Raw genomic sequence first — 26,053 nt, forward strand, 5'->3', positions numbered from 1 at the left:
TTCTCTAAGTTCTGTACCTCAGTTTATAGTTTATAAGAATTATTCCTCTTCCATTCCGTTATAAAGAAGCTTCCCAAATGCTTGGCAATCCATTATCTGGTTCACAGTCCAGCGGATATTTCATGCTGAAGGGCTCCATTTGCTCCCCCCACATCCACACGGAGGATGGTTGCTGCGTGCATCCCAGTCTCCTCACGTGGGGGCTGGGGGGTTAGGGGCTTTGGGGGGGAACATACATGCATGGCTTTGCCTACCCATGGCCTGAACAGAAATGACTTCCTAGCAAGACATTGTTTATTCCAGTGTTTCTCAACCTTGGTGACTTTAAGTCCTGTGGACTTTAACTCCCAGAATTCCCCAGCCAGCTCTGCTGGCTGGGGGATTCTGGGAGTTGAAGTCCATAGGACTTCAAGTCACCAAGGTTGGGAAACACTGGTTTATTCTAAGCAGTGCATCTTCTTCTGTATTTTGACAAACGGGCATCTAGGAGAAAGCCGCTTTTGTTTATCAAGCTGCTGAATAATTGAGTGCTTTGGGACGGGGATTTTTATTTTGCCACATATCTTTCTCATCTAGGGCCTACTTATCTAATGTGCTAATTGATTTCAACATATGCATTCAAAATAGATTTTATTGTATGTTTCTGTAAGTACCAGTAGCAGGGTGGTTATTTTGTTAAGTATCTATTGTACTGACTCACACACTTAACTTTACTTGAAATTAAAAATTCTAATAATTAAATTAGAATGCTCCAAAGTGCCATCTCAAGAATGCCCGTGGGTCCTACATAACCCCCAAGGAGATTAATAAAAATAAAACCAATTGTTCTTACTTGCCAGGAAATGCATAGATAAAACTGAAAGAATCCTGTGAATTTAGGAAAATATGTTAATTAATTTACGTAGCGGGTTTAGTTCGAACCATCATGCAGCCATTTTGTGAATATGTCACTCCTATAACAACCCTGATGTATCAATGTTCTCAACATTTCCTCAATATTCCAAGTGTGCCCACAAGCCCAAACAACTTACCTGCCTGCAATTTAGGACACAGAAATTAAAAACTAATGACTAGGCAGCCTGCACATTATACAAATAAATAAAATGTTACTAATGGGGTATAAATCTCTCTCGGATTCACAGAATAACAATACGAAAGTATATAACATCAGAAAAAGCCACCAATAGTAAAAAGACATCCTTTGCAAAGCTAAACAGCCACAATAATCCTGTTAAAACATTTGCAAGAAATAATAAAAAATAAGGCTAGTACTGGTGGCCTAAGCTGTTTACTATTCAGCATAGTGGTATGTGTTCTGTTTAAATGAAAGGGAGGGTTGGACTAAAGAACAGCATTGAAGCACTGATCCTAGCAGCACAAGAACAGGCACAACGTACCAGGTCCATAGAAACAGAATCCTACCACATTAGTCAGATCGAAGGTACAGACTGCAGGCCTCAGAGACAGCCCAATACACAGTGGCAGGGTGTAAGATACAGGCAGGAGCTACACATACTAAAAGACACAAGCAGTAGTTGGCATTGTTGATAGGAACAGCTGCACAGAATATGCACTAGATACTCCTACATCAGACAGGAGGCCCCACAGAAGGTGGTGTAGAATAGGAAAGCTAAGATCCTGTGGAACTTCCAGGTACAGGCAGACAAGCAGGTACTGGCCAATCAGCCAGACATCATAGTAGTTGACCATAATACCGTGTGGGTGATAGATGTAGCAGTGGCAAACGACAGAGCATCAAGAAGAGGGGGTAAGAAACTGGAGAAGTGCCAGAGCCTGAAGGAGAAACTGGGAAGGATGTGGAAAGTGAAAGGTGAAAGTGATCCCCAGTGGTTACAGGAGCACTTGGGTCTGTGGCTCCGGCAGATCCCAGGGACTCAATCAGAGCTCTGTCCAGAAGAGTGCTGTGCTGGGAACAGCTAATCCCAGGCCTCTGGGGGAGCACCCGAGATTGAGGAACACACACACACACACACACAAATGTATTTTAAAAACTTCACTTAAGGGCTTTACAAAGATAACAATAAAACATACAGCTGAAATTCAACACTATTGAATTGGTTTCTTTGAGACTAATGCAATAAGAGAAGATGCATGCTATCTGCAGAAATCCATAGTATGTAATCTCCATGTTATTACCCGCCTCTGTGCTTCTGTTGCTAGCCACTCCAATCCCTCATCCAGATGAAAGAGCTTCATCCACACCCTGAACTCCCCACCATCCTATCAGGTTGGTTCTTTTTGGACCCTCCCACCTACCAGTCCGTGCCCAAACTTAACAAGTAGCCGCTTCATCCATCTATCAAAAGCCACGCTATACAACCACCACTGTCCTTCCAGGTCTCCCCATGGTGGACAGAGATCAAATGAAGTAATTTTCAGGGAAACTAGAGGAAGCTTCCTTCTCCCTTTTCCTGGGGGCAGAGGAGAAAGTAAGCACCACCACCGCAGAAAATCCCAGACCAGCAACACCTGTCTACCAAAGTCGAAACCGAGCATAAATCCACTGTTTTCATCTCCATCTCTTGCTAACAGAGTTAATAAAAGCATCCTATGAAAAGGTATCAATTTGGCATCTCAGATTATTTAAGTTTATTAAATATTACGATTAAAAGGATAAAAACTAATACAAGCTAAAAGGTGAACTATATTAGTCAAATTTTGATTGAAATTAAATTAAATCTTTAATTAGAAACGAAAATTTTGGTTCTTTCTGGTTCCTTCTAGCGTCCAGCTTCCCGAGTCCATTCAATATTTTTTAAGAATTCCAAACAACAGCATTTTCTCATACAAAGAATTCTTCTAATTACTTTCTAAATCATATTTCAACTCCATCTGGATCTTTAATCCATTTATGACTTTCCAAACATATCCTAATCATCCTGTTTAATCCAGACAAAGACATTTATAAGTCGTTAAACTTGTATTTGCAACTTCTTTTTTGCCAAGGATTGACAAAAGGTCACCCAGTTTTTCCTGACTTGTCAATCCAAAAATCGTTAATAGCTAAAATCAGTTAAGTACCGTATTTTTCGGCGTATAAGACACACCTTTTTTCTTCAAAAAAGAGGCTGAAAATCTGGGTGCGTCTTATAAATCAAATACAGCATTTTTTGCCTCCCGAAGCCCCGCCCCTTCACCAAAATGGCCGTACATAGCCTTATGGAGGCTTTCAGAGAGCTCCTGGGGGCTGGCGAGGGCAGAAATGAGCAATAAATGGGCTGGATTTTGCCCCAGCCGCACTCTATAAGCCTCCATAAGGCTATGCATCCATTATTATTATTTTTGACAAAAAGGGCTGTTTTTTGCTCATTCCCCCCCCCCCCCCGCACTCTGCAAGCCCCCCCCCAAGGCTATTCATGCCTTTTTTTAAAAAATGGACATGTTTTCATGAAAAGCGGGCCATTTTTGAAAGGTTTGCAGTGCAAAAACTTTTTCCCCCCTTTTGGAAAGCTCTTTAACTGATTGATGGGAATTACATTGATCAAGTGCTGTGCCAGCAGGAACAAAGTCTTAGGTGCTGCAGATTGTCAGCGATTTCCTTCTCCAGCACATGGATAAATACACCTGGAAACATCTACCTACCTACCTACTCTTTCTCTCTACCTGCCTACCTACTGTATTTCTCTCTCTCTCCTTCTATATACCTACATACCTACTCTCTCCCTACCGATCTACTGTATTTCTCTCTATCCCTCTACCTACCACCTTCCTCTCTCTCTCTCTCTCTCCCTACCTGTCTACTGTATTTCTCTCCCTCTCTCTCTATTTCTCTCTCGATCTCTCTACCTACCAACCTACCTCCTCTCTCTCTCGATCCCTACCTATCTACTGTATTTCTCTTTCTATTTCTCTCTCTCGATCCCTCTAACTACCTACCTACACACTCTCTCCCTACCTACCTACTGTATTTCTCTATCTCTCTCTATTTCTCTATTTACCTACCTACTTTAAAAAAAAAAATTGCTCTTCTAAACCTTGGTGCATCTTGTACTCCGGTGCATCTTATATTCCCAAAAATATGGTAATCAAAAGTGATTAGTGAAGGAAATAGGCAAACCTAGTGTCCTTTTTAAAGGTGCTGACTATGATTTCAGCAAGATGGTTTTTCCTAATCTCTTAAGAATTCTAAACTTGCCAAGGACCACCCTCTTTCGGTCTCTTCATGAGGACCAACTGTCTGGAGCACTTGTGGGCGATCACAAGCCCTCTCCTTACCTGGAGAGGAATTACGAAGAGCCATTCTACTTTGCTTTCATTTTCAGTTTACCATTTCTTCCCTGGAAGTTCGGTATCTCAGATTATTCATAGAATAAATCTTAAATATAAGCAAACTACTAAGTAAACTTAACAAACTGAAAAGATTGTGCATTACCTAGCTTGGTAATGAAACGTCTGCGAAAAAACAGCCAAGCCCAGAGAGCACCAAGGACTCACAAATCGAAAAGAACTGTATTTGAAGAGCATACAGATAGTCGTCAAATGTAAATGATCATTGGAACTGGAATTTCCATTGGTAAGTGATGCAGTCACAAAGCATGGCATTACATCATCGCTTAGCAACTGCAACCATAGCAGTGTCCATTCTTCTTGTTAACTGAATCCTGCCAGTTGTTAGTCTTCTGAAGCTTCTGAATCCTACGACTTCACAGGCATTTCTTGGGCTTTGCGAAGCATTGTGAGAAACGGTATACGCAGTTTGGAGAATGGTGGGAGTGGCCTTCTTGCAAAGTTTCCGAAGGCCTCTGAAGCTTTATGAAACATCGCGGAAACGGAGTGCGGGATTTGGAGAACAATGTGAGGAGCATCGAGAAGGAAGGCTGACATGGTCAGCAGTTGGCTCACGTAGGGCCAGGCTGGGCACACCTTTTCAGTGGGATGGAGGAGACAGTGAAGGTCAGCTGGGCATAGTGGCGCTTGTGGAGTTTGACACTGTGGAATTGGGATGGATGGATGGATGCCACAGAGCTGATGGTGATGCTGTGCGATGGCCCTGAGGCGGCAGGAATAGAGGCCTGGGAGACTGGTGAAATCACTGGGCCTCTGGTTCAGTGCCACTGCTGCTAAGGAGTGCCAGTATGCAGGGCACCAAAAAGGGGGGGGGAGTGAGTGGGTGTAGCCAGTTGAAGTATCCCTGCGGTAGGTAAGTGCAAGCAGGCTGCCAAGCGCCCAAATTTTAAGCATGTGGCCATGGCGCTGCAACAGCTGTAACGGAGGTCCAGGTCTTAGTGCCGTTTGTTAAGCACCATAGCTTCAAATGGTTACTAAATGAATGATTGTTAAGCCAGGGCTAGTTAGTTTGCCATTGGAGTGCAACCTGTTTTTCTTAGTGCCTCACTGAACTTAGGCCAAAAGTACAGGTAATCCTCGACTTACAACAGTCCATTTATTGACCGTTCAAATTTACAACCGCACTGAAAAAAAGTGACTTAGGAGTATCGCATCCCCATGGTCATGATCAAAATTCAGAGGCAGCCGGCTTATATCTATGACAGTGGTAATGTCCCGTGGTCTCGTGATCCCTTCTGACAAGCAAGAAAGCTCATAAAAGGCGGCAAAATTCACTTAACAAATGTTTCACTTAGCAATAGAAATAAATGTTGGGCTCATTTGTGGTTGTAAGTTGAGGACTGCTTGTAGTTTGCATACCCTGCAGTGGAAGAATATACTTAAAGACGCAGTTTAAAAATATATTTCCTAAAACACGTTTCTAATCATATCTTACTGTTGGTCTAATTTATAAACAATTTGAAGATATTTAGTAATCAAAGTAATGTAAACTGCTATCTTTAGTATTACATCTAATGATGATTTTAGTTAATACTTATGGATAAAATTATTAATAGAATCTCTGAAGTATAGAAAGTATACTGTTAGTCTACTTTCAAGTACAGTTCAACCATGTTAAGACATCTCAGAGGCAAATCTTACCTGCTTGCCCATCACCTGTAGCAATTATTTTCACAATTTCTTGGCACATTCTATTATTTTCACAATTTCTTGGCACATTTTATATTTTCTTACAAATATCCTAGAAGCAAATTCATTCATATACAGAATTAGTTTTAAAATAAAATACCAAACAATATTCATAAATCTTTAAAGCTTGATATAGGAATTTTGGTGACAAGCATCATTCATCATCACTACAATTAAAAGTACATCTTTAACATACCAGTTAGCCCCCCCCTCCCCCTTTGGAACAACAGTATTACAGCTTTAAAGGTCATAGCTAGAATTAGATCGAGAATTTCACCTGGAAATGAATTGTAAAGCAGATCACCAGGCATTGAAATGATACTTGACTGGTAGCTGTCAAATTTTAGAATTAGTATTGTTGGTGGGGGGAAATGCAAGCATTCTGGGATTTTGAAATTTTTAATAATGGACAAAATGTGTACCACATAATATAGACAAAAATATACTTTAAAAATGATAGTTTTTAATATATAAAATCATAGTTCTTAATATATCAGTAGCATAAATTACATAGCTCTTAAATATCAACATACAGTGAAACAGGTATAAATCCTTTAAAAGTCTGCCCTTTATGAGGTAATTCTGCCAATCAAAATTCTTGTCAAATTATATTTACTGATTGCATTTATATTCTACCTGTTTCTGAGACTTAAAAAGCCACAGGCCCCTATAATTTTAGTCTCATGGCCATAACTCTTATTGAAAGAAGATTGTTAACCCTTTGAAACTATCTATAATCCTGCTGCAATTTACAATATGACCAGAGTTTCATTTAAGTGTTATTAATAGATATTGAAATTCTGATTAAATAGACAATACTCAAAAGATACGAGTCACATTGATTCAACACTTACTGCTTTTGTTGGGAAAAAATGTAAGGCCTCAAGAGTAATCAGCTCTCTCATATTTCAAGCATTGAGATAGATCAGTGATGGCAAAAAGGTTGTGCAGAAATGTCGCACATGTGCGCATTCATTGGGTCCATGCTCCGGAAAAGCCAAACTTCCGGGTTCTAGTATGTAGGCACGCCCAATGATCAACTGGTTATCACATGACCCTGGGACACGGCATCTGCCATAAATAATAAACTCAATACCAGGAAAGATTCTGGAAAAGATAATCAAGCAACAAATTAGTGAACACCTAGAAGTAAACAAAGTAATAGCTAAAAGCCAACAAGGGTTTGTCAAAAACAGATCATGCCAGATTAATCTTATTGCATTCTTTGATAAAGTGATAAAATTAGTGGACCATAGGAATGCCGTTGATATAATTTATTTGGACATCAGTAAGGCATTTGATAAGGTATACCATAACCTACTACTAGATAAAGTAGAAGAATGTGGGTTAGACAGCATCACCACCAGATGGATTCGTAACTGGCTGACCAACCGCACTCAACATGTAGTTTTCAATGGAACTGCATCTACATGGAGGAATGTATGCAGTGGAGTACCCCAATGCTCTGCTTTAGGCCCAGTACTCAATGATTTGGATGAGGGGATAAATGGGGAACTCATCAAATTTGCAGATGATACCAAGCTGGCAGGAATAGCCAACACTCCAGAAGACAGGCTTAAGAAGGATCTTGACAAACTTGAACATTGGGCACTATCTAATAAAATGAAATTCAGTGGTGAAAAGAGTAAGGTTCTACATTTAGGCAAGAAAAACGAAATGCACAGGTACGGTATAGGTGGTACCTTCCTCAATAGTAGTAACTGTGAGAGGGATCTTGGAGTCCTAGTGGACAACCATTTAAATATGAGCCAGCCGTGTGCAGCAGCTGCCAAAAAGGCCAACACAGTTCTAGGCTACATAAACAGAGGGATAGAATCAAGATCACGTTAAATGTTAATACCACTTTATAATGCCTTGGTAAGGCCACACTTGGTATACTGCATCCAGTTTTGGTCACCATTATGTAGAATAGCAATAGCAGTTAGACTTATATACCGCTTCAAAGGGCTTTCAGCCCTCTCTATGCGGTTTACAGAGTCAGCATATCGCCCCCAGAAAAGATGTGGAGACTCTAGAAAGAGTGCAGAGAAGAGCAACAAAGATGATTAGGGGACTGGAGACTAAAAGATATGAAGAACGATTGCAGGAAATGGGGATGTCTAGTTTAATGGAAAGAAGGACTAGGGGAGACATGATAGCAGTGTTCCAATATCTCAGGGGTTGCCACAAAGAAGAGGGAGTCCCAACTATTCTCCAAGGCACCTGAGGGTAGAATAAGAAGCAATGGGTGGAAACTAATCAAGGAGAGAAGCAACTTAGAACTGAGGAGAAATTTCCTGACAGTTAGAACAATTAATCAGTGGAACAGAAGTTGCCTCCAGAAGTTGTGAATGCCCCAACACTGGAAGTCTTTAAGAAGATGTTGGATAGCCATTTGTCTGAAATGGTATAGGGTTTCCTGCCTAGGCAGGGGGTTGGACTAGAAGACCTCCCAGGTCCCTTCCAACTCTGCTATTGTATTATTGTATAAATATGAACCAGTTTTCAAGCATCTGAATGTAAATCACGTAACCATGGGGATGGTGCAACAGTTTAAGTGTGAAAAATGATTATGTCCCTTTTTTGGTTCCGTTGTAAGTTCAAATGGTCACTAAATGAACTGTTGTAAGTCAAGGACTGCCTGTACTCTGACTGATTTGGTCTAGAGAAAAAAACAAAGCCTGTTTTGAGAAACTGGAAACCTGGATTTTTGTTGATAGAAGAATAGATCAAATTGGATGTTTTAGAAGTTAAAAGAATGAAGAGAATGGGGAAAAGATAAAGATCGTATCGTAGTTATTTGATAGAAAGAAGGGGGAAGGTAAATTGGATGTTTTTCCCACTTTTTCTTTACGTTCTGGTTTTTGTTTGTTTGGTCTGCTTTTACTGTACCCTGAGGAATAATTAGTGCAACCTTCTTCAAGGCGTCCTATTCAAGTCCATTTCAATTTTCAGATGCCTAAGACTTTAATGTGTAGTCCATTCATTTTAACTTTCTAGTTTGTTATATACAGGAGTTGAAAATTGTCTTAATGACAGTTGATTTAAGCTTTAGCTCTTTCCACCAGCGTTATCCTGTTCTTAGCAATTTTTCCCATTCCTTCGTTTACGAATCATTTATTCTATTGGGAGAGTGATCGATCAGTACTTTTTAACCTAGGACACACGCGCTCACTTCCTGAAGTCTTTCTAATATGCAGACCACACATATGGAGCAAGGAGGCAGAAATCGTATCCCGTCTTTATCCTATGAGGATGCAAAAAAAAAAGTATGATGAAGAAAAACATTATAGAGATAGTTGCAGATATTTAGATGATCCACCACAAAAAACCCATGCACCAGGGGAGTCAAACTCTGTTTCATTGAGGACTGCATCAGGATTGTGTTTGACCTGCAGGGGCGTGGCCAGCTCGACGTCACTCATGTTGGGGGCACCTGCAGTGATCAAGTGCTAAGGCAGGACTTCCCTCAGATCCTCCCTCCCTCTTATTATGATCTTCCTTCCTTCCTTCCTTTTCTTCTTTTTCCTTCCCTCCTCATTTTCCTTTCTTCTTCCTTCCCCCCTTTTCCTTATGTTTCCTTCCTTGCTGTCTTCCCATCTTTTTCTTTGTCTTTCCCTTTCTCCTTTCCTGTCCGAACTTGCATGCTCAAATGCAAAGGGTGAGAAACATTTCTCCTTTTGTTTTTGGTTTGTTTTGGTAAGTACCCTGCGGGCTGAATCTGGCCCTCAGGCCTTGAGTTTGACAGCCCTGCCATACACCGTTAACACTAAAAAAGGGTTAAAGAAAATGGAGGTAATTTTGATATATCAACATATTTACTGATTAGTTTGGATACTTACAGAAATATGTCCACAGAAGTTAAAACTGAAGGAGAGTGCTCTCTCTCTCTCCATCTCCTTCTCTTGTCTTTCTAAACAAGTTATAATTTGGTTGGCTGTCTACATATTATACGAATAAAGTCACTGAATAAACGTTGGTTTCTGTTAAGGTCATAAGCCACAATATAAAAACATGATTGTTTGTTAAATTACTGATTGGAAGCATGACTTAGCAAACGGGAAGTGGGGTTTTTTTTGTTTCTGGTGTATTGTGGTTAGTGTTTCTGCTCTATTCAAACCTTAATCAGAATTTCTCATTTGGGGCGGAAAATTCTGGGAGGAGTTAAAAGTCCACAGATCTTAAATTGACAAGATTGGGAAACATTGGTCTAAACATCCCCAGAAAAATAAGCCTCTTGATTTCTTGCCATAATTTGGTTTTGGTTTTTTAAGGCATAGGACATGCTGATTCTCTTTTGTTTTGCTGTTTGTTTGTTTGTTATCCAGAGTCATAGGATCTGGGTGATTTATAAATACTGTTAACTAAACACCTGGATAAGATGGGTAAGAAAAGAGAAATAGTGTCTGAATAAGCTGTCTGTCAAATGGGAAGAGCTAATCATTAACTGAAGCTAGTGAAGCAGCAAAGACGCGAATAGCATCATCTGAATCAAATCTGAGAGTCTGTTAGGCGAAACACAGAACCAATGGAGAAATGCTTTTCATGTGTTTACCATTTGCTGGGTGAACTTGGGTAACAGTTCTGTAATAATGATACCCCTCAGGGACATCGTTTTCCCCTTAATTAAGAGGCTACTTTATCTGGGCTGCCAAAATTCAGGTAACTCTGAGATGGTCGCAAGTTTTGCTACCCAGGTGTTGTATTGGTTGTTTTGATTGCTATTTAAAAGAAAGTCAGGTATCTAAAGATAGAAACTCTGAGGGGAAGGGAAAGGTTTTCTTTCTTGCAATCCTTTTATCTTTTATTTATTTATGTTCAATATAAGCACCTTAGTGTATCTAAGAAGTAGCTGTCTAGATCCCTGCTATAGATACAACATGATGATTTATGATTGGCAGAAATTTTGGCAAACTATTAACCATATCTGCAGTTAACATTGCTGTTTTTCTGAAACAATCAAGCATTTATTTCACAAATCCAGTATGTCTAGGTAGAATTTCAGTATTTTTGATACTAAGTCTTTCTTGGATTGAGTTGTCATTGGAAAATGCTTTTCTTATTGTTGCTGTGCTTTTCTTTGTGATAATAAAGCATAGCATTTTCTGTGAAATAGAAGATTTTGCATTTTGAGTATGCTAGTTTTGACCTTACTTTATCTGAGAGGTAATAAAACATAGATTAAGGAGGAGTGGAAATTGACTATGCAGAAGGAAAAAATTCAAGGCCAATCAGGAAGCAAAATCATAACTATAAAATCCTTGAACATTATCTAATCTCTGTGTATAATCCCTTCCTCTACCTCTCACCCTATTTCTTTATTATATTCTGTTAGATAAATAGGATCACAGTTATGCTGACAGTTCCAATATTACTAGCCTTTTAGCTAAAAATATTAAAGAATAATGGGTTAATAATAATCAACAAACCTTAAATGCTAGGGCAACAGCAGAATGATTAGAAATTGAGAATAGTTTTATTTTTCCTTGAAAATCTTTGTACATGAAGATTTTAGAGGATTTAAGCAAAGCACCAGTCAAACAAGAAAAAAAATGTAAGTGCTTTTAATTTTTTTCCCTTATACCGGTAAAATAATGTTACATTATCATTTCTTTTAATTCCCTTAATCTAGTGTTTCTCAATCTTGTTGACTTTAAGTCCTGTGGACTTCAACTCCTAGATTCTGGGAGTTGAAGTCCACAGGATTTAAAATTGCCATGGTTGAGAAACACTGTCTTAATCTGATATGTGCTGTCTACCTAAATTATAAAAATAATTTAAGCATCTTTGTGATGCTGCCATCCGTGTGTATATGTGGGTTCTCCCACCCCCCCTTCATTTTGTTCACTCTATAACACTCAAAGCATTAAGTTCATCAAGGTCTTTCCTGCTGCAATTCTTTCTCAACGAACATTAAAGAATTTTTTTCTAAGCATTCAGTCTTGTAACAACATTACAATTCTAGTGAAACTGTTAATCCTTACATCCATTCTTCTGTAGCATTCAGTGTTTAGAATCACTGCAAGGATCCAGTTGGGAATTTTATTTATTTATTTAGTGTATGGCATCTGCGGAAGTCATGCAAACACTGGTATATAAATTATATAAATACATAAAGGTATGTGAAGAATACAATCTAGGAGATAAAATATTAAATTAAGATAAAACTATAATGAAACCACCGTAGAATTGCAATGGGATAAATATTATAATTTGATATCTAAGGAAGTCAGCCATCTAACTGGTTCTGGTGTGACAGCAATTAGATCATCCCAGGTGCCTTGACATTTCCTGAGGAGACATTCTTGAGCTAGGTGTGTTGTGGTTTGTTCTGGAGCACCACAGTCACTCTACGGGCTGTCCGTCATTCTCCACTTAAAGAGGTTTGCCTTAGTTCTGGCACGGCCCGTATGATTCAATTCAGGTGGCTCCATATTTTTCAGGGCAACTAAAAATGAAAGCAGTTTTGTTGGAACTGCTTTCTAAAAACCACAAACGGAAAGTGGTTTTGTTGGATCTGTGTGATCTGTTCAGTTGTGGTTATTAAAAGTTGTCCATCTTAACAGAGCAGTTAAAAGTCGCTACGCACGGCAACTGAATTGGATATTGCATGCCTCACTGTCAAAACCTACAAAGGCAGCTATTAGGCTACAGCAGTAAAACTCATTGACAAAAAATATTTAACCCCAATTGGCACTGACTAAAGATGAATGTAGAGAACATAGAAACTCCAGAGTCACCAAGAAGTCTGTCTATGAGAAGGGACTGGAATAACAAGAAAATCAGAGTTTGAAAAAAGTTAAGAAAATCATTGATTTTCTTTCAAAACAATGTAGAAAGGTTATGATATATTAGTTTGTCCTCAATTATAAAATGATCTATATTTTATTTTTACAGCTGATATTATCTCAACGGTTGAATTTAGTTACTCTGGAGATCTTCTGGCAACAGGAGACAAAGGTGGCAGAGTGGTTATATTTCAAAGGGAACCAGAGGTCAGTAAAAAAGTGGTGTTTCAAACTTCTATAATGTAAAGATGTTACATCATGATCAAATGCCATTGTTTATGCTGACACATATCTTTAAGAATTTTAAAGGTATTTTTATTTAAAATTTAACTTGATAATGAACTAGGCAAACCAGTAACATTTTTTCTATGGATATAGTTTATACATATTTTTTTTTTCAGATTATTCTTTTTAAACAGGTATTGCATACATAGAATTTGTGTTTATTTGCAAATAGAAGACTGGGAATAATAGAGTAATTAAAATATATTAAAGAATAAGCATGCACATAGACTTCCTATAATGCCATATGTTGCAAGAAACGTTATAAAGAATAAGCATGCACAGTGGTTTTCTATAATGTCATATGATTGTGACAGTTATTACGTGTGCATTTGCCTTTGCCTCTATGTCATACAAGAAAACTTTCCTTTGCACATCACTGGAGCCAGAGGTGTGCAGTAACATTCAAGATACATCTTTATTACAGGATAAAAAAATATGTGGTCATCCAGATGTGCAACTGAAATATTGTTTTGACAGTATTTGCAATCACTACAGACTGTGGTGATATTGTTATAACTAGAAAAGCTTCAGTTCCCCGTCCCCAATTTATCTATTTATAACATGGAAATTAAGAATTAGAGGTTTTGTTCCATCTGATTCATTATAATGTTTAATTCATTAGAATGTATGCTTTTTTTTACGTTCATACACTTCTTTCCTTGCAGAATAAAAGCCGTCCTCATTCGAGGGGAGAATATAATGTTTACAGTACCTTTCAGAGTCATGAACCTGAGTTTGACTACTTGAAAAGTCTAGAAATTGAGGAAAAAATTAATAAAATTAGGTGGTTGCCACAACAGAATGCTGCTCACTTCTTATTATCTACAAATGGTAAATATATTCTATTTACATAATAGTGTTCTAGATACTTTAATTGCATATGATAACTTCCATATTAGTAGTTACCATATTCCTTGTGGGCTGTTCTTGATTGCTGGCTTTTATTTTTTCTCCTTAGTGGTTCATGAAGTCTCTTGCTCCCAGTCAAATTTCCACATGTGCTTAAATTGTTCTGATGGCTACCTTGTTTTGGTTTTGTGCCCTTCCCAAGCCATGGAATTTGAAAGAGAGCAACTAAAAAACTTACTTCAAGCTAATCTATTTTATTCTTTTTCTCAGAAGCCCCTTGTCCCTGGTAACAGTTTCATTTCCATACCAAATAGCATCGCCTCAGCAAAAGCAGAAGGGAATATCTAAATTTGAAATTTGCTAAATCAGATATTTGGTAGTAGAAGAGCACAAAGTCTGTAAGTTCCCTTTATTCCCAAATCCACACCTAAGGAAACACCTCACGAGGAAACCCATTGATTCCTTTCACAGAAAAAAGTCATGGCGTACAAAATCATTAAGGAAATCTAAAACCATCTGCCTCACGTCTGAAACAGATTACAAGCATATCTTTAAAAAAACCTCTGCCGTTAAACAAAGCACGACAGCATTAATGGAATGCATGCTTCTACAAATAACACAAACCAAAGCACTCTTTACAGCTGCTGGTGTATTTCTATCGTCATTTGAGAAGATGAGTTTGACCAAACCTTTATTATTTATGTTTTTTGTAATCTAATACCCCTCCATCCATAAAGTTTAGGTGCAAAGAAAAAGTCTTTGTGAGGGCAGGGCTTACCACGGACGGCCTCACCTCGGGCTTCCTGATTTTGTATGGTGCTAGAGAGTCCAGTTTGTGCCACCTGCAGTGGGGGGAGGGAGCCAGAGAGTTGGGGTGGTTGTGTCACTCAGTCCCTTGACCAGGACTTGCCGCCTTCTCTTCACCCTATATGAGCACCCTTGACTGATGCTAACATTCTTCTCATACTGCTGTTACTGGAGCAGCCCAGTCTGAGGTGGAGGAGGCCATGTACTCCACTTGTAACTTGCTCTAATGCTCCTATGGCTTCTCTGATGCTTCTTGGTTCCAATCCTCTTTTGTACGATGATTCTGTTTCATGTTTACAACCACTGCTGTTTTGTGCTTCTCAGTTGCATCAAAATTCTTCACCTTATACTATTGCAAAATTGTTATCGTTTAATTGGCGTGGTACTGGAGATTCTAGCTGCACATCACTTGTGCAACTAATTCTGGAACCCCTGACATCTCTCTCTTGTTTGTGGTTGCCAGTTCATCAACTTAATTTCCATTCCTAGTGCAGCCAGGAACCCACCTGGTTTTACAAAGCTTCTAACGTAGTGTTTCTCAAGCTTGGCAACTTGAAGGTGTCTGGACTTCAAGTCCCGGAATTCCCCAGCCAGCAAATGGGAATTCTGGGAGTTGAAGTCCAGACATCTTCAAGTTGCCCAGGTTGAGAAACACTGTTCTAACAGTTTGCTATCACTTGCTGATTACCCTGTCACTGGCCTGTATGGTTTAATTCCCAATTGTTCCTTTTACTCTGATAGAGGCATTCTTCCCCCTCATCCTCTTTAGCCACAAAATGGAAATGGTGTATACTATTCCTGTCTGCGTAAAGCTTTCTTTTGTCTATAATCTTCAATTGAATGAAATAATGCATCACAGGCCAGCAAATGGTAAAAAGTCGAGGATTACCTGAAGTCCTTTTCCCCTGTTGCTCTCTGGCAGCTGTCCTTTAAGTTACATTGTTTGTGCAGAGATTAGTGCCTATTGATAGCCCTGTTTTCCAGGAATCGTTTGTCCCTGCTGCATTTGAAATTGTATGTATGTTGCCAATCCCTATCTAACTTATCAAACTAAACTGTTTAGTTATTTTATTTAGCCAATATCGTATGCAATAATCTTGGACAAAAGCAGAGTTACAGATTTCACTCATCAAATAAACAACTTCTATAGCTATACCTATATATCTATATAGCTATAAACATGTGCTTGCAAACGTATGATTAATCACTGTTGAAATACAGTTATGCACAGATTGTAAGCAAACCTTCAATGTCCTCTATTTTTATAAAATCTAAAATAAATGTTGGACTGGAATCCAAACACACTCAGGTTTGCAATAGAAAGCCCTGTCCAACACCACCAACACCCCCCCCCCCAAGTTCTCAAAGAGGGCAAAGCATAGGTGGCAGTCCTGCAGAAAAGAAAACATCTCGCCCCTAAATTTGGGGAAGAGGCAAGAGGCACTTGCTCCAGATTGCAAAATACTGTGTTATTTGTAAGAAGAGATATTTTTAGTAATGTATTATTAGCTTGAAATCTTTCTCCTTTCAGATAAAACTATTAAATTATGGAAAATCAGTGAAAGGGATAAAAGAGCTGAAGGTTATAACTTGAAAGATGAAGATGGACGACTTCGGGATCCATTTAGAATCACAGCGCTACGGGTATTTCTTTAGCATTAGTAATAAAATCTGAATAATGTCCGAACCTGTCATGTTGCATTTAAGCCATGAAATATTCATTTCTGAGCCACAGTGCTAAAATACATTTTTTTTAATTTATTTCTGTGGCAGCTTTTTCTTAATATATTGTAAATGGTCACAGAATCAGTGCCCACAAACATAAATGTAAGAAAGCTGCTGTTTGGAGAATCATTATCAAGAAAATCAGCCATAGGCATTTTAAGCTCTCTGAGCTACACTTGACCCTTAAATCCTATCATATGGCCCTTTCCAACCAGAGGTAGAAATTGGCAACAGTTCTGTTCCTTTGGGTGGAAAACAAATGAAAGCATAAATCCTAAATCAGATTTAATAGTTTAAAAAGAAAATTCCACCATCCCCTCTCTGAGTCTAGGAGGAGAAGAAAAAACCTAGCTTCTCATTATTGCCTTATCTGTCCCCCAATCCCTGTATTGCATACATACACCCTGGTCTGATTTTGTTTTTCTATATTCCTTTAATGTAGAGCTTCTGAAATTCACTGTCCTGCTGCATAAAAAGACTAAAGAAAAACAGAATTTGAAATAATTGATCTTCTATATTGAATAACATCATCTGCTTGATGCAGAACATTTAAATGCTATATGAAGGTTAAGTTTCATTTTAGTTGTGAGTAGTGTATGTCAGTTAATGTAATTATTTTGGAAGATTTTTACTGTGTTAGCTAATTTTTCTACCATAAAGCAGTAAGCTATCACTATACTTTTTGCAGGATAGTTCCTTCCTTCCCTCCCTCCCTATTTTATGGAGCCCATCTCACCCATAAGGTGGTTCTGGGTGCCTTTCATTGGCAGGATATATTCTGATATGGTCTCTATCTGAAATAGCTCTGTCAGCCCCACCCCACCCCAATAATTTACCTGTAAAATGATAGGGATGTCTGGGATTCCCTGACAAGGTAAAGCAGGGGTGTCAAACTTTGCAACAAGGAGATAGTGAGGTAGATCATCTTAAATTCAGGATTGTCTTCTATTTATTATATCCCACAATGTTTTTGAGATGATGACACTTGTAATATTACACCAAGTTGGATGCTAGATGTTGAGCACGTGAAAAGCCCAGATGATGCAGTTTTACAAAGCATATTAATGTAATTACACAGTTATCTTTATAATTTTTAAAAATCACAACAAGCAGATACACTTTTTAGCAGAGTGTGTTAGCATGCTTGCTTCTTTCTAAATGCTATTGATACTTCAGACACTTGTTATTTGTTAATAAAAGGTTAACGTGAGGCATTTTATTCTGAAACTTCTCTAGAATGATAGCATTTGCTACTAGAACTCAGTGTTATACCAGGTAACCAGAATTCCCCCCCCCCCCAAAAAAAATATAACAATTATAATATGAATGAGGCAGCAGTAGTTTGTGGCAGTATCACCTTTGTAATCATAACCCAGGTTAAAATTGGATACTCACTTCCCTTGAAGTCATTCCATTGAATTTATCTCCATGGGGACATAGACTGGGCAGTTTGAGCAAGCTACCTTGTAATTAAAACTTTTTAAATGGTTTTTTGAAAAAAAATGCTTTAAATGCTATCAGACTAATTTGAAGTTTTAAATCAATATCTTTTTCTCAATTTTTAGGTGCCAATATTGAAACCTATGGATCTCATGGTAGAAGCAAGTCCCCGAAGGATATTTGCAAATGCACACACATATCACATAAACTCTATTTCAGTCAATAGTGATCATGAAACATACCTTTCTGCAGATGACCTAAGAATCAACCTGTGGCATTTAGAAATCACAGATAGAAGTTTTAGTATCCTTTTTATGTAAGAAAAAAATGTATAAATATATAGTAGAGTGAAATAGTTACTCTTTAATACTTGGATAAGTCTCAGTAGATGGCAGCACCTGACTGATCTGAGTAGAACTGGTTAGAATTTAACTTAAGTTAGACCACCAAAGAATCGGGATCCGTAGACTAGAGCAGAAAATTGAAGTACATCCTAAAAGGCAGTGGCATATCTTTTTCATGACCCTGGCAAGAAAAGTGACAATTCTTATTGACTTTGCTGGGTGTATTGCGTTTCTTCACAGCTGATGCACACTGGATCACTGGAAAAGCCAAAGAATACCAATGAGAAGTCAGTATTTGCCTCATTGGTTTTAGAAAGCCTTCCGTTGTATCAGTCATGTCAAGCTGTGGGATGTGCTTAGAAGAATGGAAATCTTGGGAGATCTTATGGTCCTCCTGAAAAAACTATGAACCGAGCATGCTGAAACAGCTTGAGGTTTGGCAAAGGAGTGAAACAAGGCTATATACTTTCCCCTGATCTTTTCAGCCTTTAGGCTGACTGTCCATTGAAGAAATTTGAATTAAAAGAACACGGTGGTTTTAAAATTGGAGAAAGAAACATCAGTAGCCTGCATTGTGCTTATGTCCTCCTCTGATAGCCGAAAATGCAAAGGACCTACAAGTTCTAGTAATGTCCAGGAATTTAATGAAAAAGATGGGACTAAAATTAAATATAAAGAAGAACAAACTTGACAGTGGCTACAAAAACTAACCTTACAGTTGACAATGAAGATATCAAAATGTTAGGAATCTTCTGCCTTTTTGGATTATTTGTAAAGGAAAAAATGAAGGATTGGGCCACTAACTAGAACTTGATATAGCAACCGTGAAGGCCTTGGAAAAGTTATTCAGATGATGTGATGTTTTATACCTAACAAAGATCAGAATTGTGCAGGTTTTCCTGTGACACTAGGGAAACTAAAGTTGGACTTTGAAGACAAAGGTTATTCATAGTTATGGAATTTGGAGAAAACTCATATGGATACCACAGAGAGCGAAGAAAACATGGATCATCAAACTAATCAATCTTGAGTTCTCACTTGAACATGACACACATGGCCAGAATTGAATCATCCTTTGACCATATCATGCCAAGACTTTCTGAGAAGGTTCTAATGTTGGAAGAAGAAAGAAGAGGATGACAAAAGCAAGATGGTTGGACTCAGGTACAGTAGCAACAAGTGGAAGGACCAGGAAGACCTGAAGGACCAGATTAGAGAGACATTGTGGTGAAATTAGTCTTTCTTTGTGATTGCTAATGGAGTCAACACTGACTGACAGCACATAATCAGGACTCTTTGAATGTGTTAATTCAATGGCTTGACTACATTCAAAGATAGTATGAATTCCTCTGACCCCTTGAATGTACAGTGCCTGTTGGCTTGTTCATAAATTACAAGCCTCATATAAAGTGCTAACTTCATCTAACGTAATTGTACAGCGAAAGTGAAATTACAGAACACCATAGTTTTGTTATGTTCTTGAATCCTACATATCTGAAATGCTAAATAGTTAAAATTATGTCAATAAATGGTAAACGTTTTCATAAAGCTGTTCTGAAATTTAAGTGACTGTTTTAGAAACCATTAAATGCCACAGATAAAGGTTCTGAATGTTGCAACAGAATTTTATTTAAAGATTTTGTAACATTTCTCCTGTATAAAGTTGGATTTTTGGGATAACCAAATCGGTATTAACCTTTACAAGCAACTTTCAGATATCGTAGACATAAAGCCTGCTAATATGGAGGAATTAACAGAGGTGATAACGGCAGCAGAATTTCATCCTCATCATTGTAACGTGTTTGTCTACAGCAGTAGCAAAGGAACTATTCGGCTCTGTGACATGCGTTCTTCTGCCCTTTGTGACAGGCATTCAAAATGTAAGTAGTTAGGCTTTACAAAGCACATTCGGAAATGGGTATGTTCATTTTTGTGAATAAGTACTAAACAAATTGCCAGTAAAGGACTTTTCAATATCATTCCTACGGTGAAAGAATTGCATTTTAAAGAATAGAAAATCAACCTATTGTTTTAGATCAGGGGTGTCAAACTGGCGGCCCACAGGCCGGATGTATCACATGCAGGCCACACCCACCCCAGCTCAGCAAATGGGAAAAACGTTGCAAAATGTCACGTGACAGTGATGTGACACGGTGAGTTTGACACCCGTGTTTTAGATAGTTCTTAAGCAAGGATAAGGTGTGAGACGTAACTAATATAATTTAGTTTGCCCATTTATAAAATATAGCTGCTCGATTTTTGGCAATCCTATCTTAACTAATTGGTTTTTTTTAAAGAATAACTTTTAAGAAGTTTCAGTATATTTTTGCTACATCAGTTGGGTTGGTAGAACATAACCTCTGTTAATAATGACTATAATTTATGTTGATAGAACAAAACCATCTATTACAAATCTATTTTTTAATGTGTTGGATTTGAAATAGTATGTAAACATTTCTAAACTCAAACATCCCACATTCTGAAAGGTTGTCTCAAGGTCATGGTCTTAGTTTTGAATCTGCTAATTTTTTTAAAAAAAATATTCAATTGGAACTCCCCCTAATATATTTTTTAAAAGAATTCAATTGTTAAAGCTGTAATTGTAGTTACGTTTGAGAAATGCTAATACTCTGTTGCAATTTGTAGTTAGATATTGAGAGAAAAAATAATTGTGATAGCCATTAGTTTTGAGGTTGGACTTTTTTTTCCCCCAGCTTAATGCTTATGCATAGTAAGTATTGTTGCTACTAATCTGGTGCCATTTAAAAAATGGAAATAGGCTCCTGAGAAGCTTGTACAAATATAGAACCATGAAGTAGCTTAATATGCATTCATCTCCCCCCCCCCCCCCCCAGGAACAGTACTCAAAGTGGCTAGGAATAAAATGCAAATTAAATTACAAAGCTGTTAACAATTACGATGTAAAATTATTTGACACGTGAACAGCCTGAGAAATTAGAAAAGCTTATCTATCTTTGGGATGATTTAGGCCAAATTCCGTGGTTTCATGGATGGGTAAAGGGAGATTTTGCACTAACCTTCCATTGACCTGTCATGGCGGCTTCTGCCGTAGGTTCTGGGGGCGTGTTAGGGCTGGGCTGGGGAAGGCTTTGGATCCCATTGTGATCCAAATTCCCTACATTTTCCAGGCATACTTCTGGAGTGAATGGGGAACTCTTTATCAGCCCCTGGAGCTGACGTCATTACTTGCTTTCCCTTGGGGAATGTAATGGGAAGAGGCGGGTTTTTTAAAATAAATTAAAAAAAAGACCAATTGGCGAGATAATATTTTTACAAAGGTAAAAGCTGCAACCCTCTCTTCTGCCCTAGCTGGCATGAGCACAGCAGAACTCAGGAAGTGGAGGATCCTCCGGGAAAGGTTCTCTTTTTTCCCCCACCTTATTGGATTGGTTTGCCAGGTAGTATCTCCAAGCCTTTTAAACTCTTTTCTTATTATTAGATAACTCTGCTTATGAAAGCCTGAAATGACTGCTTTCATAAATAAATAAATAGAAAGCTAGACTTCTCCTCAACCTGTGGTTCAATGTAGTTTCCAGAAATAAAATATTTCATGATTATACGTTGATCATTTTTAATAGGACTTTACCACTTAAAACGTTTAGGAGCTCATGTTTTGAAAATAATTTGTTTTCTGATTGCAACTGTTTCAGAATAAATGATGTGAGCAAACAGGAGGAGCTCTTAGGGTTTTATGCAGTTTCCCTGATTCTACTAGTTGATTTTCAGGTCCAAGATGCTTACACTGTACAAAGACTTTTGTACACTGATTGATAGAATTTTTCTTCCCATAAACTACACCCTGAGCTATTAGATTGTTAGCAGAGGAATTCTTGCAGATCCCATCTTGTAATATGTTTAATATCAAGAACTGTTAGTTTTCAAAATCATGGGGAATTATGATATGGAACAACATTTTAAATTAAATGTAAGCCCTTTTCCAGTTTAGAAGGGGACTTAAAATTTATAATTTTATCCCATCTATTTAGACCTGTCCTTTATTTCTGTTTCTATTTATATGGCTACCACCTCAACCTTGTGATTTAGGGTGGCAAACAACAATTTAAAAGAAAAAAGTAATATCACTGTTCTGTATTTATATTTGGCGAAATGTGTTTTACTGCTGATTAGTTTTACATTGTTCAAGAGCCTGAAGCCATTGATTGGGGAGAATATTGTTTGTTGAATATTTAAATATAAAGTTTATAAATTGAAGATCAGCGGAGATTAGCAAAAGCAACATTATTTCTGTATGACTTAAGGAAATGCTGATAAAACTCGGAGGTTAAGCTGCGTTAGCAAGGAGAAAGTTAAAACTTCCATTTCTTTACTTTTGTTGAGCACAAATAGTTCTTCATAAGCGCCTGCTGTGGTCCCTGCAGAGCCCCCTCCAAGTTGGTTGGCTTGGTGGTTTTAGGTTAATATAATCAAGAAACTGGAACATTGCAGATAATCAGATCTTTTATCTTTGAAGTATTTTTTCTGGTCTTAATATACATTGTTAGAAAACACAGGTATGGAAGAAGAGTGCCATCCTACTCAGAGGTTATGCCAGTCAACTTGTTATGATAGAGAGCAACCCATAGAGCAAGCCCCCCCCAACCCCCCCCCCTCCCAAGGCTGTGGCTTGTTCAAAACCAGGCCGTGCAAGTGGCGGGTGAGTGTGTGTGTGTGTGTGTGTGTGTAGCACCACTTTCGTGGGCAGGGGGCACTCATTAAGCTCCATTTGCACATGCACAACAGAACCTCTTTCCCCCGCCCCTCTGTCAGACAAGCCAGAAAGGTTGGGGGCCGCCACTGTAGAGCTGAGTTCCTTAAAATCTTTTTATCTTAGGACTCTTGGCCACTTTAAAAAATTATGGTGGATACAAAAGAGGTTTTCTTTCTACAGGTTACATTTTTCTCTATATATATTATATTAAAAGTTAAAATTGACACGGTTGCTGCTGCCACTTCTCACAATGATTTGACGGGATTTCAATATTGTATTATGTTCCCACTTAAGTTAGTAATTAATATTCATTTCATGAAACCCAGAGAGAGTCTTGAGGTACCCCCAGGATCTTAGGACCACATTTAAGGAATATTAATGTAGAGCAACGTGTAAGTGTATATGTGTATCCAAAGTCACCTTGGTACCCATTCTAACAGGCGGAGAAGAGACATTTCTTCAATGTATTAAATGTATATGCCACCGATCTCATTGTGAAGCTACTCTGGGCTTTCAAGCTCTATTTCAGTAACTCTCAAGGCATACTGTCTGGAAATACAGGTAGTCCTCGACTTATGACCACAATTGAATCCAAAATGTATGTTGTTGAATGACACATTTGTTAAGTGAGGTTTGCCCTGTTTACGACTTTTCTTGGCACGGTTGTTAAATGAATCACTGCGGTTGTTAAGTTAGTAATCCGGTTGTTAAGCGAATCTGGCTTTCCCATTGACTTTGCTTGTCAGTAGGTCAGAAAAGGGGATCGCATGACCTTGGGACACTACAAGAGTCATAAATATGAAGCAGTTGCCAAACATCTGAATTTTGATCACCTGACCATGGGGAAGCTGCAAAGGTCGTAACTCTGAAAAACAGTTACCTTGAACAGTAACCGTTCAACGGTAACAATGAACGGACGCTAAGTGAACTATTGTAAGTCAAGGACTACCTGTAGCTGCTTTAGCTAAGGTTAAATTTATTGAAAAGGTAACAATGTTCATCTGCATAATTATTAACCGTTTTCATCCTATCTTGTAATTCTCAGTCTTTGAGGAGCCTGAAGATCCCAGCAGCAGATCCTTCTTTTCAGAGATAATATCTTCAATATCTGATGTAAAATTCAGTCACAGTGGTCGATACATGATGACCCGAGACTACCTTTCAGTTAAAGTATGGGATCTAAATATGGAAAACAGGCCAGTAGAGACCTATCAGGTATAGTCTTCATGCTTTCAAAAAGGGGAAAACAGGCACTCTGCAGTGGAAAACCACCTCACACTCTTCTGCACTTGTATATTTTAAGGTTCATGAATATCTCCGGAGCAAACTCTGTTCGCTGTATGAGAATGACTGCATCTTTGACAAATTTGAATGCTGCTGGAATGGTTCGGATAGGTAGGTCTGCTTTATATAACTGAAAAGTTTTCCTGAATATTGAAAATGGTTAGATTGTCTTAACTGCGGCAAAAATAAAGAGGTACGGTTCACTTTAACATATTTGCAGTATAATAGTGGATTATCCAGAATTTGCTAGTCTGTTGAAAAGGCCAACATTTGCAAACCCTCCTCTGCCTCCAGATGGTGACAGGTGGTAGCAGGCATAATAGATTAATAAAGGTGCCCCCAGATGTGTATTCATAACTATGATCCACTTTGAAATTTTCATACCATTTGATTGGATCTGAATTCACCCTTTGAATTTGGAGGAGCCGAGGTGGCGCAGTGGTTAGGGTGCAGTACTGCAGGCCACTTCAGCTGACTGTTATCTGCAGTTCAGCGGTTCTAATCTCAGCGGCTCAAGGTTGACTCAGCCTTCCATCCTTCCGAGGTGGGTGAAATGAGGACCCAGACTGTGGGGGCGATATGCTGACTCTGTAAACCGCTTAGAGAGGGCTGAAAGCCCTATGAAGGATATTTAAAGGATATTCAATTTTATGCCTGTGTTTTCTTCAGTTTAAAATAGATTTTATGCAATTACCTAGATGCTGTCAATCCTTAATATATCACTGCCATATTTCCTGCTGTCTTCAGTTTATAGGCCATTTTACATGACAGCATTTTTTGATAATGTAGGCCAGAGAGTCCGGAGTCGACATTACAGTCATCTGATCTTCATTTTGAATGGATGGTGGTAGGTCTTAAAAAACTAAAATAAGGTCCAGAATCCCTTTAAAGGCTTATCGTTATTTTTCTTTATAAAACAGATCTGCGAAATCATGCCAGTTATCTAATGGTCTACTGTGGCATTTTTATAGTGCCAGTTTGGGTGTTGAGGCATTAAATGTATCTAGAATAAGGTGTTTAAAATGGAATGCATTGAATAAATGCTGTCATGTAAAATGGCCTATAAATTGAAGACAGCAGGAAATATGGCAGTGATATATTAAGGATTGACAGCATCTAGGTAATTGCATAAAATCCATTTTAAACTGAAGAAAAAACAGGCATAAAATTGAATATCCTTTAAAAACAAGAGCGGAATGTTTAAAGATTACAGCAGTATGACAAAAGAGCTGATTTTGAGAGAGAGAGAGTTCAGTTTACATTCAATCTCCCTGGAACTGGCATTCTACACTTAGGACCATGGGGGTCATCAGAGGGGTCCCTGCTAGCCAAAACTGCATTTTGAGGGGGGGGGGGAGAAGGATACCCTCAACTTATTCTATCTCAAAACACAGGTGAATGTTGCTAATTTTCTAATCCTGAGGTCTGTACCCATAAAATGCTCTTAAGAAGTTGTAATTAGCATAATTAGCTATGTTGATAGTATATATTTAAAGACTTACAGACTTCAGCTGTACATTTGGTGACACAAATGATGAGTGAATAACACCAATCTACAAATCTGATCTTTGAGTCAACAATCCATTTCTAGAGCAGATGCACTAATGCTTAGCTGAATAATTGAGCCAATCTTAAGAAAGTCCAACCCATTGCAATAGACAGGCACATTTTCATTGTCATTCCTGGATTTTGTGATATTCTATAAAATAATTGTATGTATGCTATTATTATAGTGCATTCATTAGCAAATTAGTGGCTATTAAGTATGAAATAAAAGATGTATTATTTTCTCTTAGCTTGTATAT

At 38.2% G+C, this 26,053-nt stretch overlaps 1 protein-coding gene across 3 annotated transcripts in view; it reads left to right on the plus strand.

Annotated features, from left to right (window-relative positions):
* The window catches only part of PPP2R2D (protein phosphatase 2 regulatory subunit Bdelta), a 33,762-nt gene that overhangs the window by 5,381 nt on the left and 2,328 nt on the right, over positions 1-26,053 (plus strand). For 2 of the 3 annotated variants that reach the window (XM_087725989.1, XM_087725990.1), the window contains exons 3-9: positions 12,895-12,992; positions 13,736-13,901; positions 16,258-16,370; positions 18,017-18,194; positions 19,951-20,115; positions 24,010-24,179; positions 24,268-24,359. In XM_087725989.1, the coding sequence (XP_087582115.1) occupies positions 12,895-12,992; positions 13,736-13,901; positions 16,258-16,370; positions 18,017-18,194; positions 19,951-20,115; positions 24,010-24,179; positions 24,268-24,359 (982 nt within the window). Of the gene's footprint in view, positions 1-12,894; positions 12,993-13,735; positions 13,902-16,257; positions 16,371-16,902; positions 17,017-18,014; positions 18,195-19,950; positions 20,116-24,009; positions 24,180-24,267; positions 24,360-26,053 lie in introns of those variants that run through there. The other variant, XM_087725991.1, reaches the window with a different exon arrangement.

Source organism: Thamnophis sirtalis, unplaced genomic scaffold, assembly GCF_051295495.1.
Source record: "Thamnophis sirtalis isolate CommonGarterSnake01/CBP01778 unplaced genomic scaffold, rThaSir2_p1.2 scaffold_11, whole genome shotgun sequence".
In the NCBI taxonomy this organism is placed as follows: domain Eukaryota; kingdom Metazoa; phylum Chordata; class Lepidosauria; order Squamata; family Natricidae; genus Thamnophis; species Thamnophis sirtalis.